Source organism: Saccopteryx bilineata, chromosome 6 (assembly GCF_036850765.1).
Source record: "Saccopteryx bilineata isolate mSacBil1 chromosome 6, mSacBil1_pri_phased_curated, whole genome shotgun sequence".
Classification (NCBI taxonomy): Eukaryota; Metazoa; Chordata; class Mammalia; order Chiroptera; family Emballonuridae; genus Saccopteryx; species Saccopteryx bilineata.
Genome location: NC_089495.1, coordinates 168,016,247 through 168,033,334, shown reverse-complemented (window position 1 = coordinate 168,033,334; position 17,088 = coordinate 168,016,247). Strand labels below are relative to the sequence as shown.

The 17,088-nt window shown below is 38.0% G+C and overlaps 1 protein-coding gene and 1 non-coding gene across 3 annotated transcripts in view; one reads left to right on the top strand and one right to left on the bottom strand.

Annotated features, from left to right (window-relative positions):
* RALGAPA2 (Ral GTPase activating protein catalytic subunit alpha 2) overlaps nt 1-17,088 on the bottom strand; it is a 386,122-nt gene that overhangs the window by 221,356 nt on the left and 147,678 nt on the right. The window contains exons 16-19 of one of the 2 annotated variants that reach the window (XM_066237690.1): nt 16,501-16,665; nt 12,941-13,081; nt 3,444-3,581; nt 1,891-1,988 (exon numbers count right to left, since the gene is read on the bottom strand). In XM_066237690.1, the coding sequence (XP_066093787.1) occupies nt 1,891-1,988; nt 3,444-3,581; nt 12,941-13,081; nt 16,501-16,665 (542 nt within the window). The remainder of the gene's footprint in view (nt 1-1,890; nt 1,989-3,443; nt 3,582-12,940; nt 13,082-16,500; nt 16,666-17,088) is intronic. The other variant, XM_066237692.1, reaches the window with a different exon arrangement.
* TRNAV-AAC (transfer RNA valine (anticodon AAC)) lies at nt 731-806 on the top strand. The gene has a single exon. It is a non-coding gene; the product is annotated as a tRNA-Val (tRNA).

The following is a 17,088-nucleotide window of genomic DNA, read 5'->3' as shown; positions in this document are numbered from 1 at the left end:
ATTTCATTTAAATAAAATAAAATAATCTAAATCTTCATCAATGAGAATGGAAATAAATTGTGATTTATTCACAGCAAAATACCTTACAACAGAGAAAACAATGAATTACAGCTACATATTACAATGTGGGTTAATCTTAGAAATACATAACTGAGTGAAGAAAGCAATAACATCACTTTTATAATATTTAAAATAAGAAAAATTAAAGGAGATATATATACACACACACACATATATAATATATATAATATATAAATATATAATATATATGCTATATATATTATATATATAGAGAGAGAGAGCAAGAGAGAGAGCACACAAAAGTATGATGCAAAGCAAGGGCACAATAAACACAAAGCCAAGAAAATGCTGCTCTCTGAAGGGACAGAGAAAGGATTATGTGCCAAAGCAGCGCCACTGGAAAAGTTCCAGTTTTTAAGCTGAGTAGTTGATTTGTGGGTATTTATGTGATTATTGAAAATACATATATAATACACATATACATACAGAATATACCTATATAAGCTGTTATATGCCCTTTGTAAAAATAAAGACAGTATAAACATAACTGGTTATCTTCCAAGCAAACAAGAGGCTTTCTCTTTCTATTTTGTACCCTTCTATGATGTTTACATTTTCTATGACTATATACCACATTTTAAAAAAATGAATAAACAGGAATTATCTGCATAAATAAGTTATGGACTTCTTAAAAATTTTTCTCCTTTAGGCCCTGGCTGGTTGGCTCAGCGGTAGAGCATCGGCCCAACGTGTGGAAGTCCCAGGTTCAATTCCTGGCCAGGGCACACAGGAGAACCGCCCATCAGCTTCTCCACCCTTCCCCCTCTCCTTTCTCTCTTATCTCTCTCTTCCTCTCCTGCAGCCAAGGATTCACTGGAACAAAGTTGGCCCGGGCACTGAGGATGCTCCACGGCCTCTGCCTCAGGTGCTAGAATGGCTCCAGTTATAGCGGAGCAACAGCCCAGATGGGCAGAGTATTGCCCCCTAGTGGGCATGTCAGGTGGATCCCAGGCAGGTGCACGTGGGAGCCTGTCTCTCTGTTTTCTCATTTGTCATTTCAGAAAAATACAAAAAAAAATTCTCCTTTATATTTCATATTTGTTTTAAAAAAGCTATTTTGTGTAGTTTTTTAAAAAGCATAAGAAATCTCTGCAAAAACTGACTTATCTAGCAATTTATGTCAAGTGGAGGCTAGTTCCAAAAATGATGCCAGGAACAAGGAATCAGTACGCGTGTGTGAAAGGCAAGGATACCTAATTTAAAATAAATATTGAACACACACTAGCAGAGGAGTTCCATTTCATGTTAATTTTTCTATTTTTGTGACGTGACTATATTTTACATAGAAAGCAAGCAAGACTAGAGTTCAAGGTTGTATGGGATTATGACCCAACTAAACAGAAATTTTTTTAAAGAAAACATTAACTGCAATTAATATATTTATTTATTGTGCAGTAATTTATGTTTATTTTTAATGACATTAATTTGTTGAAAATATCATACTGGCCTGGCCAGTGACTCAGTGGATAGAGCGCCTGCCTGGCGTATGGACATCCGGATTTGATTCCTAGTCAGGGCACACAGGAAAAGCGACCTTCTTCTTGTCCCCCATACCTCTACCCCCTTCTCTCTCTCTTCCTCTCCTATAGCCAGTGGCTTGCTAGGTTCAAGCTTGATCCTAGGTGCTGAGGATAGCTCTGTTGGATTGAATCAGCCTCAGGCACTAAAAATAGCTTGGTACTCGAGCATCAGCCCAAGAAAGAGTTGCCGGGTAGATCCCGGTTTGGGCACATGCAGAAGTCTGCCTGTCTCCCCTCGTCTCACATACATACATACATACATACATACATACAAAAATAAATATCTTACTGTTATTCCTTCATATTCTTTCTTCACATGTCCTTTATTCTCTTGAATAGACTTAGGCTCTGAAGAACTCAAATTCTGTGTATTTTCTACCTTTTGACCTAGAGATTTGGTGGGGGAAAAATCACAGAGGAATATTTCAGATAGTAAAACTGAAAAATACTTTTATATATAGGTAATTATTAAATGTAGATAGAATCTAGGATACATAAAACAGGAACCATAGGTCTGGCAAACTAGTAGCCTATGAGTCAAATCCACACTGTAAACCTGGTCTCTTTGGCCACAGACAGCTTCTAAAAGAAAGGATAGAATCCTACTCACTGTGGGCAACAGGCCCACTTAGCACAGTACGTAAGTCCAGGGAAAGCAGGAAGATCTGTCTTGGGGGCCTTGGGAAAGGGATCTCAGAGAAGAGCTGCCTAAGTTAGCCAGGTGAGCTGACAGGATGAAGGAACAAGTAAGGTGGCTCAGTACGTCTCAAGACTAAAGAATAATGAGAGAAAGAAAAAAATACCTAGAATCGGTCATTAAAAAGGGAACATCATTAGAAATCCTGCAAATGTTAAAAAGATCATAACAGGATTTTGTGAATAATCTGGGACCAAAACATTTGGAAATATACATGGATTGAACAAATTCCTAGAAAAACAAACATCAAAATCAAAATAGGAAAGAAAACTCTAAACAGACTTAAAATGATTTTATAATTTAAATGATATTTTAAAAACCTTCCCACAGAAAATTCAAGGCAAATGGTGGGTTCTACCAAATCCATCAGGGGGAAAAATCAATCTTACACAAAACCTTACAAATAGAAAATCTTCAAATAATAATATATTTCTCAAATTACTTTTTATTGTATTTGTTTATTTCGATAGAATTTCTAAGATGCAATACTTCCCTACTCATTGAATGAGATTAGCATGGCCCTGACATTAAGAACTGTGAGACAACTTGTAGATAAATAAGGTCATTTTATTTAATACAGGTCATGAAACTAAACTAAATGATAAGTATGCTCATTGCTACGAGACACAATTTGCACATGCTCTTGAAATGTAAAATATATTCTTTACTGTTTACAGGTCTAACACCTGCCTCTTTGCTTTCCACACCATGTTGTTGATGAAAGTTGTTGAAGAAACCGTGTGAATTAAAGCTATTACGAGTTACGATTTTCAACCTCAGTAGAGTCTATGAGTTTCTAGTAAAAGTTTTCACAGGGTGGGCAGCTTTCTACCTCGCTACCCTCTTCCTGGCCCTTCCCCACAGCTGCCTAACCCTGGCCTGCCTGCTCCCTAACTTGCTGTTTGCCCTGACCTTGTGGTGTAACTTGCTCTGTTTCAAGCCTATTCCAGCCACTCCGGACATCTTTCTAGGTCTCAAACATGCCACATTGGAAAAAACTGGGCATTTGTATACGTCACTTAGATAAATCTATTAAAATAAACAGTGAAAATATTTTATTGCCAGAAGTGAGAATAAATGTAGAAAGCAATTGGGCACACAGCTTCTCCCCAGCCAAGTCCGCGGCAGTGAGGAAGCTCCCGCACCCTGAGCGGACTCCCAGCACAGCGGCTCCGTGACGTCCGGCGTGCTGCTGCTGCGCACGATCTGCTGCTGCAGCTCCACCGCCAGGTGGCCTGGCTCCCCTGCGGGTGCGTTTTCCAATGGCTGGCCTTCTTCCACTTCTGTGGACAGTAACAAGAAACATGGAGAGAGTTATTTCTAAGCTTTTAAAAATAATTTCACCCCTTAAACAACTGATTCTAAAAATATGTATAGTTTTGGAAATACTTTTCTACCCACAAAAATTGTGTAGTAAGATAATCTGCATTTACATCATCAAGTTCCCTACACTCACATTCTACTCCAAGAGTAGATTTTCCTTTTAAGTTCTACAATGCATTTTATTGTTTAATCTAAAATTTAGATTCTAAATGAAGGGAGTGGGGCAGAAAAAAGGGCACAGAAATGGCTGAGAACCGGAAAAGTTATTTGGAATTCAGGGAGGGGCAGGAAAGAGACCCAGGAGGTACACGGAACAGGCCATGTACATTTGAGGAGTGTGGGAATCAGTGCGCATGCACACACGCACACACACACACTCTCTCTCTCTCTCTCTCTAAAGGAGGATAAAACATAAGGATTTCAACTCTATCATTCCTTTTAACCAATAAACGCACAACTGTCCAAAATAAAATGATAATTATTTAATGGCTTATATCACCAAATGTAATGCTGAATTAATCAATGAAGTACAAAATTGATCCCCTGGTCTTTTTAGAGAATCAATACAAATATGATATAAAACAGAAAACCACAGATGAGTACTGACCCCTGGATAATCTCATCCAGCATTATTACAAACTATGTTGCCCTAGAGAATGACTGCTCTCCCAGCTCCGTGCTAACCTTTATGGTTTAATCTCCAAAGGCAACCCAAGGCACTGGAAGGTCACACCACCCTCTTAGAACTCCAGCCTAGGTAGGGCATCATAATTTGCCTTGGTTACTGTAATAATCTCCTAACTGGTCACTGTCCCCCTTATCTAGCCACCCTCATATCTATCCTCTACGTGGCCCCAAAGAGGTCTCTGTAGAGCAAAGATCTGACAGCTGCACTGCTCTCCTGCCAGCACCCCTCCATCAATGTACAGTCAAGCCCGTGCTCCTCGCAGTAAATGCAGGGCTCTCCCTGATCCACTTCACAGACTTGACCCCACACAAGGAGATCTCACTCACTCTAGCCTGACTCCTTGGCACCTGCTGCTCTCTTCCTCCTGCTGCTTACTTCACAGTTTCCTCCTCCCTCCCATACCACCCGGCAGGCCTCCTGCAGGACTCACCATGTGGTCTGCAGGTGAACCTCACCATGACACTGCTCATCAGACCCCACACTCACATATGTAGTCATGAAACTTTACATCCATGTAACCGCAACATCATATCTCCAAATGTTTAAGTAGCTCAAGTTTGACTCCTTCTAAGAAGCGACTGCTTAAAATTCAGCCTGTATCATCTTACCTGACAATGTCACCCAATTCCTTTCCTGATATTAGACTTACTATTGATGTGCTAGCCTCTCTATGACCCTTTAATCTGAGCCACAAACCAAAGTTCTGGTTCATCCTAACCAAGAAGTTGTATGTAGGAAGATTCTAAATGTGAGAGATAGGATTTCAACAAAAAACTGCTACTTTTTTAAATTATCCAAATAAAATTCCATTTAAAGTACACTGATCCAAGTTACAAGACCTCAAAACTATGACATGCTGGATCCTGTACTTATAATTCAGAGAACTGGGCCACAGGCCAAGTTAAGACACTGAGAGCCGCTGAACTGAGGGTTTAATCAAAGGAAAGCCGAGGTACGTGAGCAGACAAACTCATTAAAACCTTGTCTTTCCAGGATGTCTTTGCTCTTCTCCTGAACTGCCAAGAACTGTTCATTTTCCCAGAGAAACACAAGACCTGTGTACACACCGTGCTCTGCCCACACCTCCCACACACATGGGTTAAGTCCTTTCCACAGGTCGCCTTCCAGGCTCTTCGGCATTAGGCAGCAGAAGCCGGAGAGCACCATGGGACCAAGCCCTTCTGGCGCCCTTCTTGCACTGTTTATTCTAATTATGCAGGACTTTGAAACCTTCTGGGAAGAGTTTATATTTGTTAATGAATGTACTTGTTAATCCAAAATCAGTAGAGGGAGCCCAAGAGCTTCATGATTCTCTAAAAAATAATTGGCAAGTGTCAGTTTTTATAGATAGTGGGAACAGTGGATTTTATTCACTTAAATTTGATGCCAAAAATTGGTAGATGTTGGTTTCTGGGCTATGAGCAGACAAGTAAGAGCTGAGCCAGCACTGGCAGCATCTTTTAAAGATAAAGAATATCACCATCTGGTGGGATGCAACAAGCCACAGCACCATGGCTTCAAAATCCAAGTGTCCCACTGGTCCACAACAGACGGACGAAGGGCCTGCCATCACCAGCTGGTCTGCCTTCCCAACAGGCTGGCCTGATGCAACTTCAAGACTTGATTTTTGTAAAACTCTTGGTAGGGGCTTCTCAGATGGAGAAAGTCCAGCCCTGCAGAAATTACCAGAAGCAGTGAGAGTGATGAGGATGGGAAGGAAGGGAGAATAATGTCAAACGTGCAGTGAGGGCTGCTGTGCTATTGACACCCTAATTCCTGCAGCTGACTGTCAAGTGTTAAGTGTGGGGGAAAAAAAAGAATTTTAAATTCTACCAATCCCACAATGTAAACCCAATTCCCTGATTTGTAAGTATACATTTCTTGGCCTTTTTTCACAGTCTGCACTAAATACTGTATATACTGAACATATGTTTTGTGTAAATGAATAAATGAACACCAAAAACATTTTCTTGATGCATTGCCTTAAAAAAATAAATAGTTCTTGGGCTCCCTCTGCTGGCCTTTTATTTGTTAAGAAAGCAACTGAAGCTGTTAAAGCGGCTCCCATTCTACAGTATCAGTCCATAATATATTTAAAACCATTTGAATACTGATATGCAAAGATGAAGATAAAGAATTATCCTATATTCAAAATAAAAAAATAAACAATTCAAGTTATATAAAAATTGCATTATATATTCTCGGAATTCTAATGCATTCTTTGTTTTAACTAACACACAATTTCTGTCTGAATCACTTCAAAGAGCTAAATTTGACTCAGATTCCCACATCATTCACTTTCTCTCAAGCATAGCTAACTCAATAATCTAAGTTTTTAACACACTTTCTAACTTCTTGATAGACTAAGTTACACAACCCATTACTAGACCACTCCTTTCTAAAGCTCCATTCAAAATACCAGAAAACTGATAAAATAAGAAATACTTCATTTCATTTTTCCCACCGAGAGAAGAAGAATCATGATTAAATTGTGTAAACTCTTCAGAAACTTCTATTTATTCCAGATGTCTGACTAGCTTTTAAAGCAATTTTACTCACTCTTTTATCTTATAATAACCATATAATATGGAGTGAGACTCAAGTCTTCAATAACTAAAATTCTGGATCCTATTTACCCCTCATACAAGATTGTATAAGCAAAATTAACAGTAATCTCTTATTTTTTTTTTTTTTTTTTTTTTTTTTTTGAGAGGGAGAGAGAGACAGGGAGAGAGATAAGCATCAATTCTTCATTGCAGCACCTTAGTTGTTCACTGATTGCTTTCTCATATGTGCCTTGATTGGGGGGAGGGAGGGCTACAGCAGAGCAAGTGACCCCTTGCTCAAGCCAGCAACCTTGAGCTCAAGCCGGTGACTTTGGGCTTCAAACCGGCAACCTGTGGAACTCAAGCCAGCAACCATAGGGTCATGTCTATGACCCTCTGCTTAAGCCAGCGACCTCGGGATTTTGAACCTGGGTCCTCAGCATCCCAAGCCAATGCTCTATCCACTGTACTATCGCCTGGTCAGGCAGTAATTTCTTATCTTTTAAAGCAGGGGTCCCCAAACTATGGCCCGCGGGCCACATGCAGCCCCCTTAGGCCATTTATCCGGCCCCCGCCGCACTTCTGGAAGGGTACCTCTTTCATTGGTGGTCAGTGAGAGGAGCACAGTTCCCATTGAAATATTCGTCAGTTTGTTGATTTAAATTTACTTGTTCTTTATATTAAATATTGTATTTGTTCCCATTTTGTTTTTTTACTTTAAAATAAGATATGTGCACTGTGCATAGGAATTTGTTCATGGTTTTTTTATAGTCCGGCCCTCCAACGGTCTGAGGGACAGTGAACTGGCCCCCTGTGTAAAAAGTTTGGGGACCCCTGTTTTAAAGCATTGTGTATGATACCAACCTGCCCCTGTAAAAACACAAGAGAGGTAAATCAACTCAGAAGCTTAATGTTTCCCACAAGGTCAAAGGTGAATCAGCCCCAACCCTAACAACAAGCACTTCCTGACAACCAGGAAGTGCTACCTGGAAGCCAGAGAACCAGATGCAGAAGCAGCTAAGTGAGGCTTTCAATTAGGTTCCATTCAGTCTCTTTGAGAATGAAGATTACCAGTTCTCTAATTACTAGTATTACAATGTTTGTAAAAGAAAAAGAAAATCTACTGTGTGCACGTTCTGTAAGCATTATGGATCAGTGATGTTCAACCAGTGTGCGCAAAAGAAAAATTTTTTTAAGATTTTATTCATTGATTTGAGAGAGAGAGAGAGAGAGAAAGAGAGAGAGAGAGAGAAAGGGCGGCGGGGGGCATGACGCATCAACTCATAGTAGTTGCTTCTCATATGTGCCTTGACCTGGTGTATGTGCTTGAACTGGTGACCTCTGCATTCTAGGTCAACGCTTTATCCACCACACTACCAGAGGTCAGGCTGCAAAAACTTTTTAAATATGTCATACCCAACTATTTAGTCAAGGACACTGACCTCTTTTCCCTTAGATTGTCAAATAAACAAAATAGCCATCTGGTATAAATGAATCAAAATTATACCCTTTTTTGGTCAGATCAGTAAACAATGCTTTTTTGGTATGCTACAGAATTTTAGTATAATTAGTTTATGTGTGTCATGAGATGAATAAGATGGAAAATCTGCTATAGACCGATCAACGTACCAACATAACGCAGTTAAAACTGCAAAACAACTAAAAGAATTGTTCCCACAAAAGAGAAAAAGAGCCTGACCTGTGGTGGCGCAGTGGATAAAGCGTCGACCTGGAAATGCTGAGGTCGCCAGTTTGAAACCCTGGGCTTGCCTGGTCAAGGCACATATGGGAGTGGATGCTTCCAGCTCCTTCCCCCTTCTCTCTGTCTCTCTCTCTCCCCCCTTTCTCTCCTCTCTAAAAATGAATAAAATAAAATAAAAAATTAAAACAAACAAACAAACAAATAAATAAATAAAGAGAAAAAGAGAAAGCACTGAAACCACCAGTTCTACCCGCCACGTGTTTGTTTCTGTAGCTGTTCATGTTGATGGACTACAGGTGGCGTGGCTTTCCCAAAATATTGCTGTGGCCAACTGGAGTCACAGAGAGGTCAGAATGAGAAACACTAGCGGCTGAAGGTAAGGAATTTTCTACTGTTTATATTATTAACACAATTTGATGGGTTGAATAGTCATAATAGTTCTAACCTATTTAGAACAAAAACAAGAAATGTTAATTTAAACAAAAAAAATTAGCAACAACTTTTAGAGTAAAAAAAACTTATGGCCAGAAAGTCAATATTAAATGGGTGTGCATATTACGTATAGGTGAATGTACATCTATGTAAATATTTAGCAACAGGTGCCTGACTGGTGGGCGCACAGTGAGTAGAGCATCGACCTGGAATGCTCAGGACCCAGATTTGAAACCTCAAGCTCACCAGCTTGAGTGAGGGCGCATCAACTTGAGCAAGAGCTTGCCAACTTGAACGTGGAGTCTCTGACTTGAGCGTGACATTATTGATGTGATCCAATGGTCACTGACTTGAGAACAAAGGTCACTGGCTTGAAGCCCAAGGTCGGTGGCTTGAGTAAGGGGCCACTGACTCTGCTCGAACTCCCTGGAAAAGGCGCACTTGAGAAGCAATCAATGAACAACTAAAGTAAAGAAACTATGAGTTGATGCTTCTCCCTCTCTCTCTTCCCTCTTTCTCTCTCTCTCCCTGCCTGTCTCTCTCTCTCTCTCTCTCAAAAGTAAATAAACAAACAAATAAAATATTAGGCAACAGGTTAGCAAGATATTCCAGTAAACTAGGATTTAAATTGGAGCACAATTTTAAGACTCTAGTGTTCCAACTAGTGGAGAGTGTACAATCTAAGACTAAGGACTGATATGCATTGATTACTCTTGGCCAGTCTCTTAATAGAACAGTCACAAAAGACAATGGCATCACTTTAATGAAAAAGAACAAATGGCTTCAGACTAAGGAGGAGTTCACTACTATAATCAGATGAAACAGACAGAACAAATAGCAGGTGGTTCTCAAAGCTATACGGCAAAGTCTCTTCACCCTCGGTGCCATAAAACCAAGAGTAAGAATGTCAGAGGCAGGAAAGCACAGACTCAGCACTATTAATACTTTGGGTCAGATACTTCTTTGTGATGGAGGCTGTCCTGTGTATTGCAGGACATTAAGCAGCATCCCTGTCTTCCACCTACTGGATGTCAGTGGCACTGCTCCAGTTGTGACAATCAAAATATCTCTAGATATCGTCACATGTTCCCTGGGGGGACAACATCATCCTTAGTTTAGAACCACTGCTCCAAATTATATTCAAGTTCTGTTGAAATAATGTGTGTATAAATGGGACTCAAGAATCTATGTAAAATATAATACTGAATAAAAAATATCTCCAAATGAGATTACTAACAGGAAGAGATTTCTTCTGGAAACATATTCTGGACAAGCTAATACAGTAAAAACTTCAATGAAATAATATGGGGGGGAAATGGACTGTGAAAAAAAAGAAAACTTTAAACTATGAAAAAAATTCCTTTTGGGTGTATACCAGCCAAATACAAAGCAAAACCATTTTAAATACTTTATTAATCATCTGTAGGGAACAGTACTTTTTTAAAAAAATAAATATTCAGGCAGGTACTGCGCATCAGTAAGTTAACCGACCAGTGCACATCTTCCCATGTAGCACTCTCTGTATTTACCAGAGAAAAAGACTTTCCTAAGAGCCACCGCCCTTATTCTCAATAAAACTACCTCATGCTCTCACATTCTGTGAATTAAATAATATATGTTTTATACCAGGGGTCGGGAATCTTTTTGGCTGAGAGAGCCATGAACGCCACATATTTTAAAATGTAATTCCGTGAGAGCCATACAACAACCTGGGTACATTACGCATTATCCAATAAAAATGTGGTGTTGTCCCGGAGGACAGCTGTGATTGGCTCCAGCCACCTGCAACCATGAACATGAGCGGTAGGAAATGAATGGATTGTAATACATGAGAATGTTTTATATTTTTAACATTTTTTTATTATTAAAGATATGTCTGCGAGCCAGATGCAGCCATCAAAAGAGCCACATCTGGCTCGCGAGCCATAGGTTTCCAACCCGTTTTATACTCACCAGGGAAATCAAGCTTTAATTTTGCTTTGCTAAGCTAGTTTAACATATATACATATATAGCATTTATAGCTAGTTTAGTGGTATAAAAAGCTACAATTAGACTATTGCCAATATTAAATAATGTATAGTGCCATCTTCCTGAAAATAAAAAAGAACATGAAAATATTTCCCTCTTTAGTAAGATGATTCAGTTCATCTTAGGATCACTGAAAAAACAAGTAGACTTAGATCTAATTATTCATTAGAGAGCAAAGTAAACCCTTTTATTGAAGTATCTATGCCCAGAATCACTTTTGGTGCTATAAAGTCTTAATAAGCCAGAAAACATACTGTGTGTAGATCGTATGTACCTAAAAACTCAATTTTAATTGGCTGACGCCCAAGAACAATTTTTCTTTGTTAGAAAAATTAGCACTTAAAAATAATTTAAGTTAATTAATTTATTGATTGATTTTGGAAAGAGAGAGGAAGGGTGTGTGTGTGTGAGAAAGACAGCTACAAAGAGACATCAAAATTTGTTGTTCCTGACCAGGGATCGAACCTGCAACCTCGGTATATTGGTATGATGCTCTATCCAACTGAGCTACCTGGCCAGAGCTGAAAAATTTAGCACTTCTTAGTAGTTTTATTTTCTTTTACTCAAATCTTAATCAGTATAAATCTGCATAAGCTGATCATCTTTATTATATGCAGCTTAAGTGTCTGTCGCCGATAGCTTATTGGTTGCTTGCGTAACTGTACTAGCCAATGGGGTGAAGTTGCCACGGCATTCAAATAGTCCTGCCTTCTGGCATGCCACCTCACAAATTGAGGTTAAAGATTGGAGCAATTATTATGCTGTTAAGAAATCTTAACACCAGAAGGGGTCTTTGCAATGGTACAAGACTAGAGGTTCTCCAATTGAAAAATAATGTTATAATAGCTAAGTCTTTGACTGGCTCCTCTAAAGGTGAAATACATGTCATTCCAAGAATTGATTTGGCTCCATCTCAAACAAGGTTGCCGTTTCAATTGAGACATAGACAATTTCCTGTAAAATTTACCTTTGCTATGACCATCAATAAGTCTCAGGGCCAAACACTTAAGCGTGTTCGCATTTTTTTACCTGAGCCTGCATTTGGACATGGTCAACTTTATGTTGCCTGTTTAAGAGTTCGTGAAAGAACAGACGTAAAATTAAAAATAATTGATGGTCCTCTGCAAGGCGAGCTTAAAAATGATGGAAAGATCTACACAAGAAATGTTGTGTACAAAGAGATCTTTGACATGTGAATTAACATTTTATTATTTAAATCACCTTTATTGAGCTGGCAGTGGCTCTTAAGAAATGTACCACCAGTGGTTTCCTTCATCGCACTCTACTTTAAGCAATTAAGCAAGTAGAAGGGGGAAACCCCATGGGGCAGTAAGCAAAGGGGCGTCCTCGCCGCCTGTCCTGGGTAATTCAGTTTGAATTAGCAGACACCTTTGCACAAATCATTTTAATTACAATTTATAATATATAGAACAGTGGTCATTTCGTATGACCACCGGGCTTTCTAGTTACTTTATACATGATTATGATTTGCTAACTCCAAAAAAGTCTTGCCTGCATCAGTTTTCCAGTTTATTCATGTTGAAGGAGGAACAAGATTTCTAACACTGACATGCTCAAATCTTCTGTAAAATTTTCTGAAAATCCCCTTCTGTTTTCTAGGTACTGGATAGAAAGTACAATGAGGCAGGCATCATTGTCTATTAAAAACTACAGGCCGTGAAAATCCTCTTATCTTTCTTAACTGGTAATGCCAAGACCAGTGGTGCTACAGAAATCTGTCCTGGCTGTTAATTGCTACTACATGTCTAACTGCATAAAAAGTCATTAACATTCATTGAATATAAATACAAGTGCAATGCCCAGGCACGCAGCGAGGTAGGTCTATTAACGAAGGAAGCAAAGCCCAGAGGCAAGCGGAGAAGCCCAGGAACACTGACAGACAGGAGGAAGCATTACAGTACCTGACAGCCTGTGAGAGCAAGAGGAGTAAGAGAGACCAGGGAAGAGAGCGCTCACGGTGTGAAGCAGGAGCGGGACGCTTTTAGTGGCGGGCAAAGCCTCAGAGAGGTGGACACAGTTGCTGATAGACTGGCTTCTCTTAGCTTCCAGGAAAGACAAAGTAACAGTTATGTCAGAAGAATAGTAGAATCTTTCACTTTTTTATACTATTACTATTTTTCAGGGCTCTCTATAAATACAGGGAGGCAAAAGTAGGTTTACAGTTATGAGTATGCCAAACAGAATTTATTTGTGTATTATTAAGTACTGTGTTATTTTCCATACAAATAAACTAAACCTACTTTTGCCCTGCCTTGTATTTATTGGAGATCATTTTAAACTTGAAAGGCAATTGATACAATGCACATACAGCCAACTTTCAGGCATTCTGATGACACTGGAGAAGAGACAATTCATAAATAATCAAACTTATTTTAGAATGCTTTATATGTTAGTCTTTCCTTGATTTCTGCTGTGTATCAGATTCACATTTGGGTTGTCTGTTTATTTGGACAGACATTACAATCAGTTTTATTTTTCTATATGACACAAACAAAAAGACTACAGTGAGGGAGGGAAAATCTAATTTAAAATTAAAAGTGTTCTATATATAACACATAATTCAAAAATTGGTTTACTGAGAGCTGACTATATTCAAAAGCAAATTATTTAGTAAATATTCTAAAAGCTTAAAACCATGTAAAAGTCAAGTTGAAAAGTAAAATATTTCATAAATGGAAAAAAGATAAATATCTCCATGAAACCCATCATTTTACATCACATTTCATGCTTCATAAATCCAAAATTTTCTATTATGAACTTTTGTCTTATAAAGTATTCAATATACTGCTATTCAAATGACCATCAGAGAAAAAAATGGACATAGGAAGAGAGTACAACTCACATATATGAAACCACTGTAGGTACACTGGCTCATCCTTAAAACAAAAATATAAAGGTTTACCTGCTTTTATGTGATTTTAACATTAATAAACTAGAACTACAGAAATGGTAGTGATGTATTTGCAAAAAGTGAAACAAACTTTTTACTTTGTGGCTTTTTCCCCTATCCCTTGGCTATCAGACTTCCCAGGTCTAAAGGACTCTCTACAGTGCAGTTAGAGTATAATTCACAAATGTGTAAAATAATATTTAAGTGAAAACAACTCCCATGTAATCATCAAACTGACTGACTTAAAATTTCCTAAAGATTTGTTCATCTCTCAACATCAAAGACAATTTCAGTGTTGTTTTAAAAAGCTTGCCTTTTATAAATCAAATGATAGTGCATTTCCCCCAAACTGATCACTAGATATTTCAGAAATAATAAAATAGAGAATATTTATTTTGTGTGGAAATTGACTTGCTTTAATCACTCATTTTACACATCAAAAATTTTAGCACTGATCACACTCAGGAACAAAATTTTGCTTATAATTCTTTTCTATATTACTTTTTAATTCTTTAAGACTCCAGGCCCAGTCCTTTTAATTTGCAAGCTAGTACAATTCTCTGTTAAACTGTCATTTCCCTACTCTGCCATTCCTCGTTATGTATTTCCCTCTTGCCACCATCACTGACATTCTCCCAATCTAAAAATATAGTCTGTGGGTAAAATCATAATAGAATATTCTTCAATTATTCTCTTACTGAAAATGGGCAGAAAGTCACTTTCAAATGCGTCTCTACAATAAATATCTTAACGCTAAAAGTAGCAAAACTAACTTCATGAGCTGCTTGCTGTTCTCTCATTAAAAGATGCTCTCTGCACAAGTCAAAATCTAACATGGAAATATTCTGGGATTTTTTAAAAGACAAAAAGGTGAATTATTCCACAATGTAAAAATAATGCAACTGAGTAAACCCACTAATATTTAGTCTATATAGATTAATTTTTATAAAATAGCATGATATAATAAAATCTTCAAAGACCACTGCTTTCACAAGCAACAAAAAATATTTCTTACAATTTTAATTTTTCCTATTTTATGTTGCATATATACATCTAAAATACATAAGGATTATAGATACATCCAACTAAATGGCTCTCATCTTCATTATCTTTTATAGGATACAGTTTCGAATGTCTTTAATTTAATTAACCCCGCAAAGGCCAGGTTTATGGTTTTTAAGTGATATTCAGTGCGAACACCTTTATGTTTTTGTGACAGTTCTTATTTTTGCAATGCCATGGCTTTTCAGACACCCGAGGACACCGATAAATCCTCATGGCCAAGCGGTGGCATATGAAACATGCAATGTCCAATGAGCTGATGCTCACAAAAATGTGAGAATAATGTTTTTAAAAGTGTTCTGAATGATCACTTTCATCATCACAGTAATTCAGGGGCTGTAAGGGATAGCAGGAAGTCTGAGCAGCTCAGGTATGCTGACGCCTTTGCCAAAAACTTCTATTCTGATCCCTTTCTTTTAAAGATCCGGTGACAGAAGAAAGGAGGGTTAGGAAGTAGAATGATAAAAGAAATCAGTGAATATAAGCCTCCTGAAAAGTTGCCTGTTACCAGGAGGAGGGTCTCTCCTCAGGGGAGAGGACGAAGGAAAGCAGAAAGGAGCTGAATACAAGGTGACTGTAAAGAATGTGGTAATTACCAACAAATGCTCTATAGCAAAAAGCAGGAAACAGTCATAGTTAGGATATATTTTCATAAAATTCCAACAGGATTCTAAAATTCCAACAGTATTAAGCTTTCATTTACTAAGTACTATAAATTATATTGTGTGTAAATAAACTCTGATTTATGACTAGAGAATAATGTAACTTTCTGCAGTCAACATGAATCACAACTGTATGGTATTACTGATGTCAAAAACTACAGGAAACTCAGATAAAACTGTTTTAAATGTAGGTCACAGCTCAAAGTCACTTGGGGGTGGGACTTGCTTTGTTCTTATTGAATACTGGATATGAGTTTACTTTTTAAAGATTTCTCTTTTTGTTTTAAAAGTAAAGTGTATCAAAGCAGTCTGATTAACTAGGGTTCTTGGTCAAGTTCTTGTTAATTCTAAATGGCTGTTAAGGATAACATCTATAGACATGTAAAACTCAATTGTCCAAAGATACAAAAAGTTTAAATGTCTTTGGTCCTGGAAAACTAGGACTAAAAAGAATAGGTACACTATTCTCATTGCTGGAACAAGTTGCCACTTTCTGAAGATTCATATTGTTCAACAACAATAATGCAACTAGGTGTGTGATTACTGCGACTCTCTTTCTTCAAGGTTCAAATAAAACATCGATTTTCTCTCTTTTGCACAAATATCTCATTCAAAATTAATATCTCGCGCAATAGTAAATCTTCACAATGATTCTGAAGTAAATATGAAAAATTGTGTTTTAAAACGTAACCAGAACAGAAACTTTAAAAGATATGGAGAAATCTCATTTAACAAAAGATCAATTGAGCTTTTAACTTCTTAGAATTTTTAAACTTTTACATTTTATTCCTCGAAATCATTTTAGATAGCAACTATACCTTTGGGAAATATTTAAATAAATGTTTACCAGATGCTTTTTGGCGAACTATATTTCTTGCTTTCTCAACTCCTGGTGCCCCAGACGTGGTGGCACTCCTAAATCGCATTGGCTCGGTCACATCCAGGTGGCTCCGCCAGCTGAGAGAGAAGGACCTCCCCACAGAGGTTTCTTTCTGGGCATCTAGAACACAGCCTGATAAAGGATAAGACAAGAAAAGGAATCTGAAGGCTGAATTCATTATTCATTTCATAGCCTATGCTGCTTAGCAAATTTCATACCTCCAATTACATATGATCAGCAGTTTCTCTTGTTGCAAATTAGGTACCACTTCCTTATGCTGTAATTTAGGAAGTTATTCATGTATCAGTAATGTAAAAATTCCTATTGCTACAGTATTTTTCAACCATCTCCAACAGTCTTATGAAAATTACATCTTCATAGTACTCACACCAATACACGTACAACAAACATATTAATCAACCTTTCTCAATATAAGGACAATGTCAAATGAATTTATATCACTGCTCCAAAAACTACTTTCCGGTACCAGAAGATTAGCGACCCTGATTTTAGAACAGTACTCCTTCCTTTAGGCACCAACCTCTCCACAGCCTC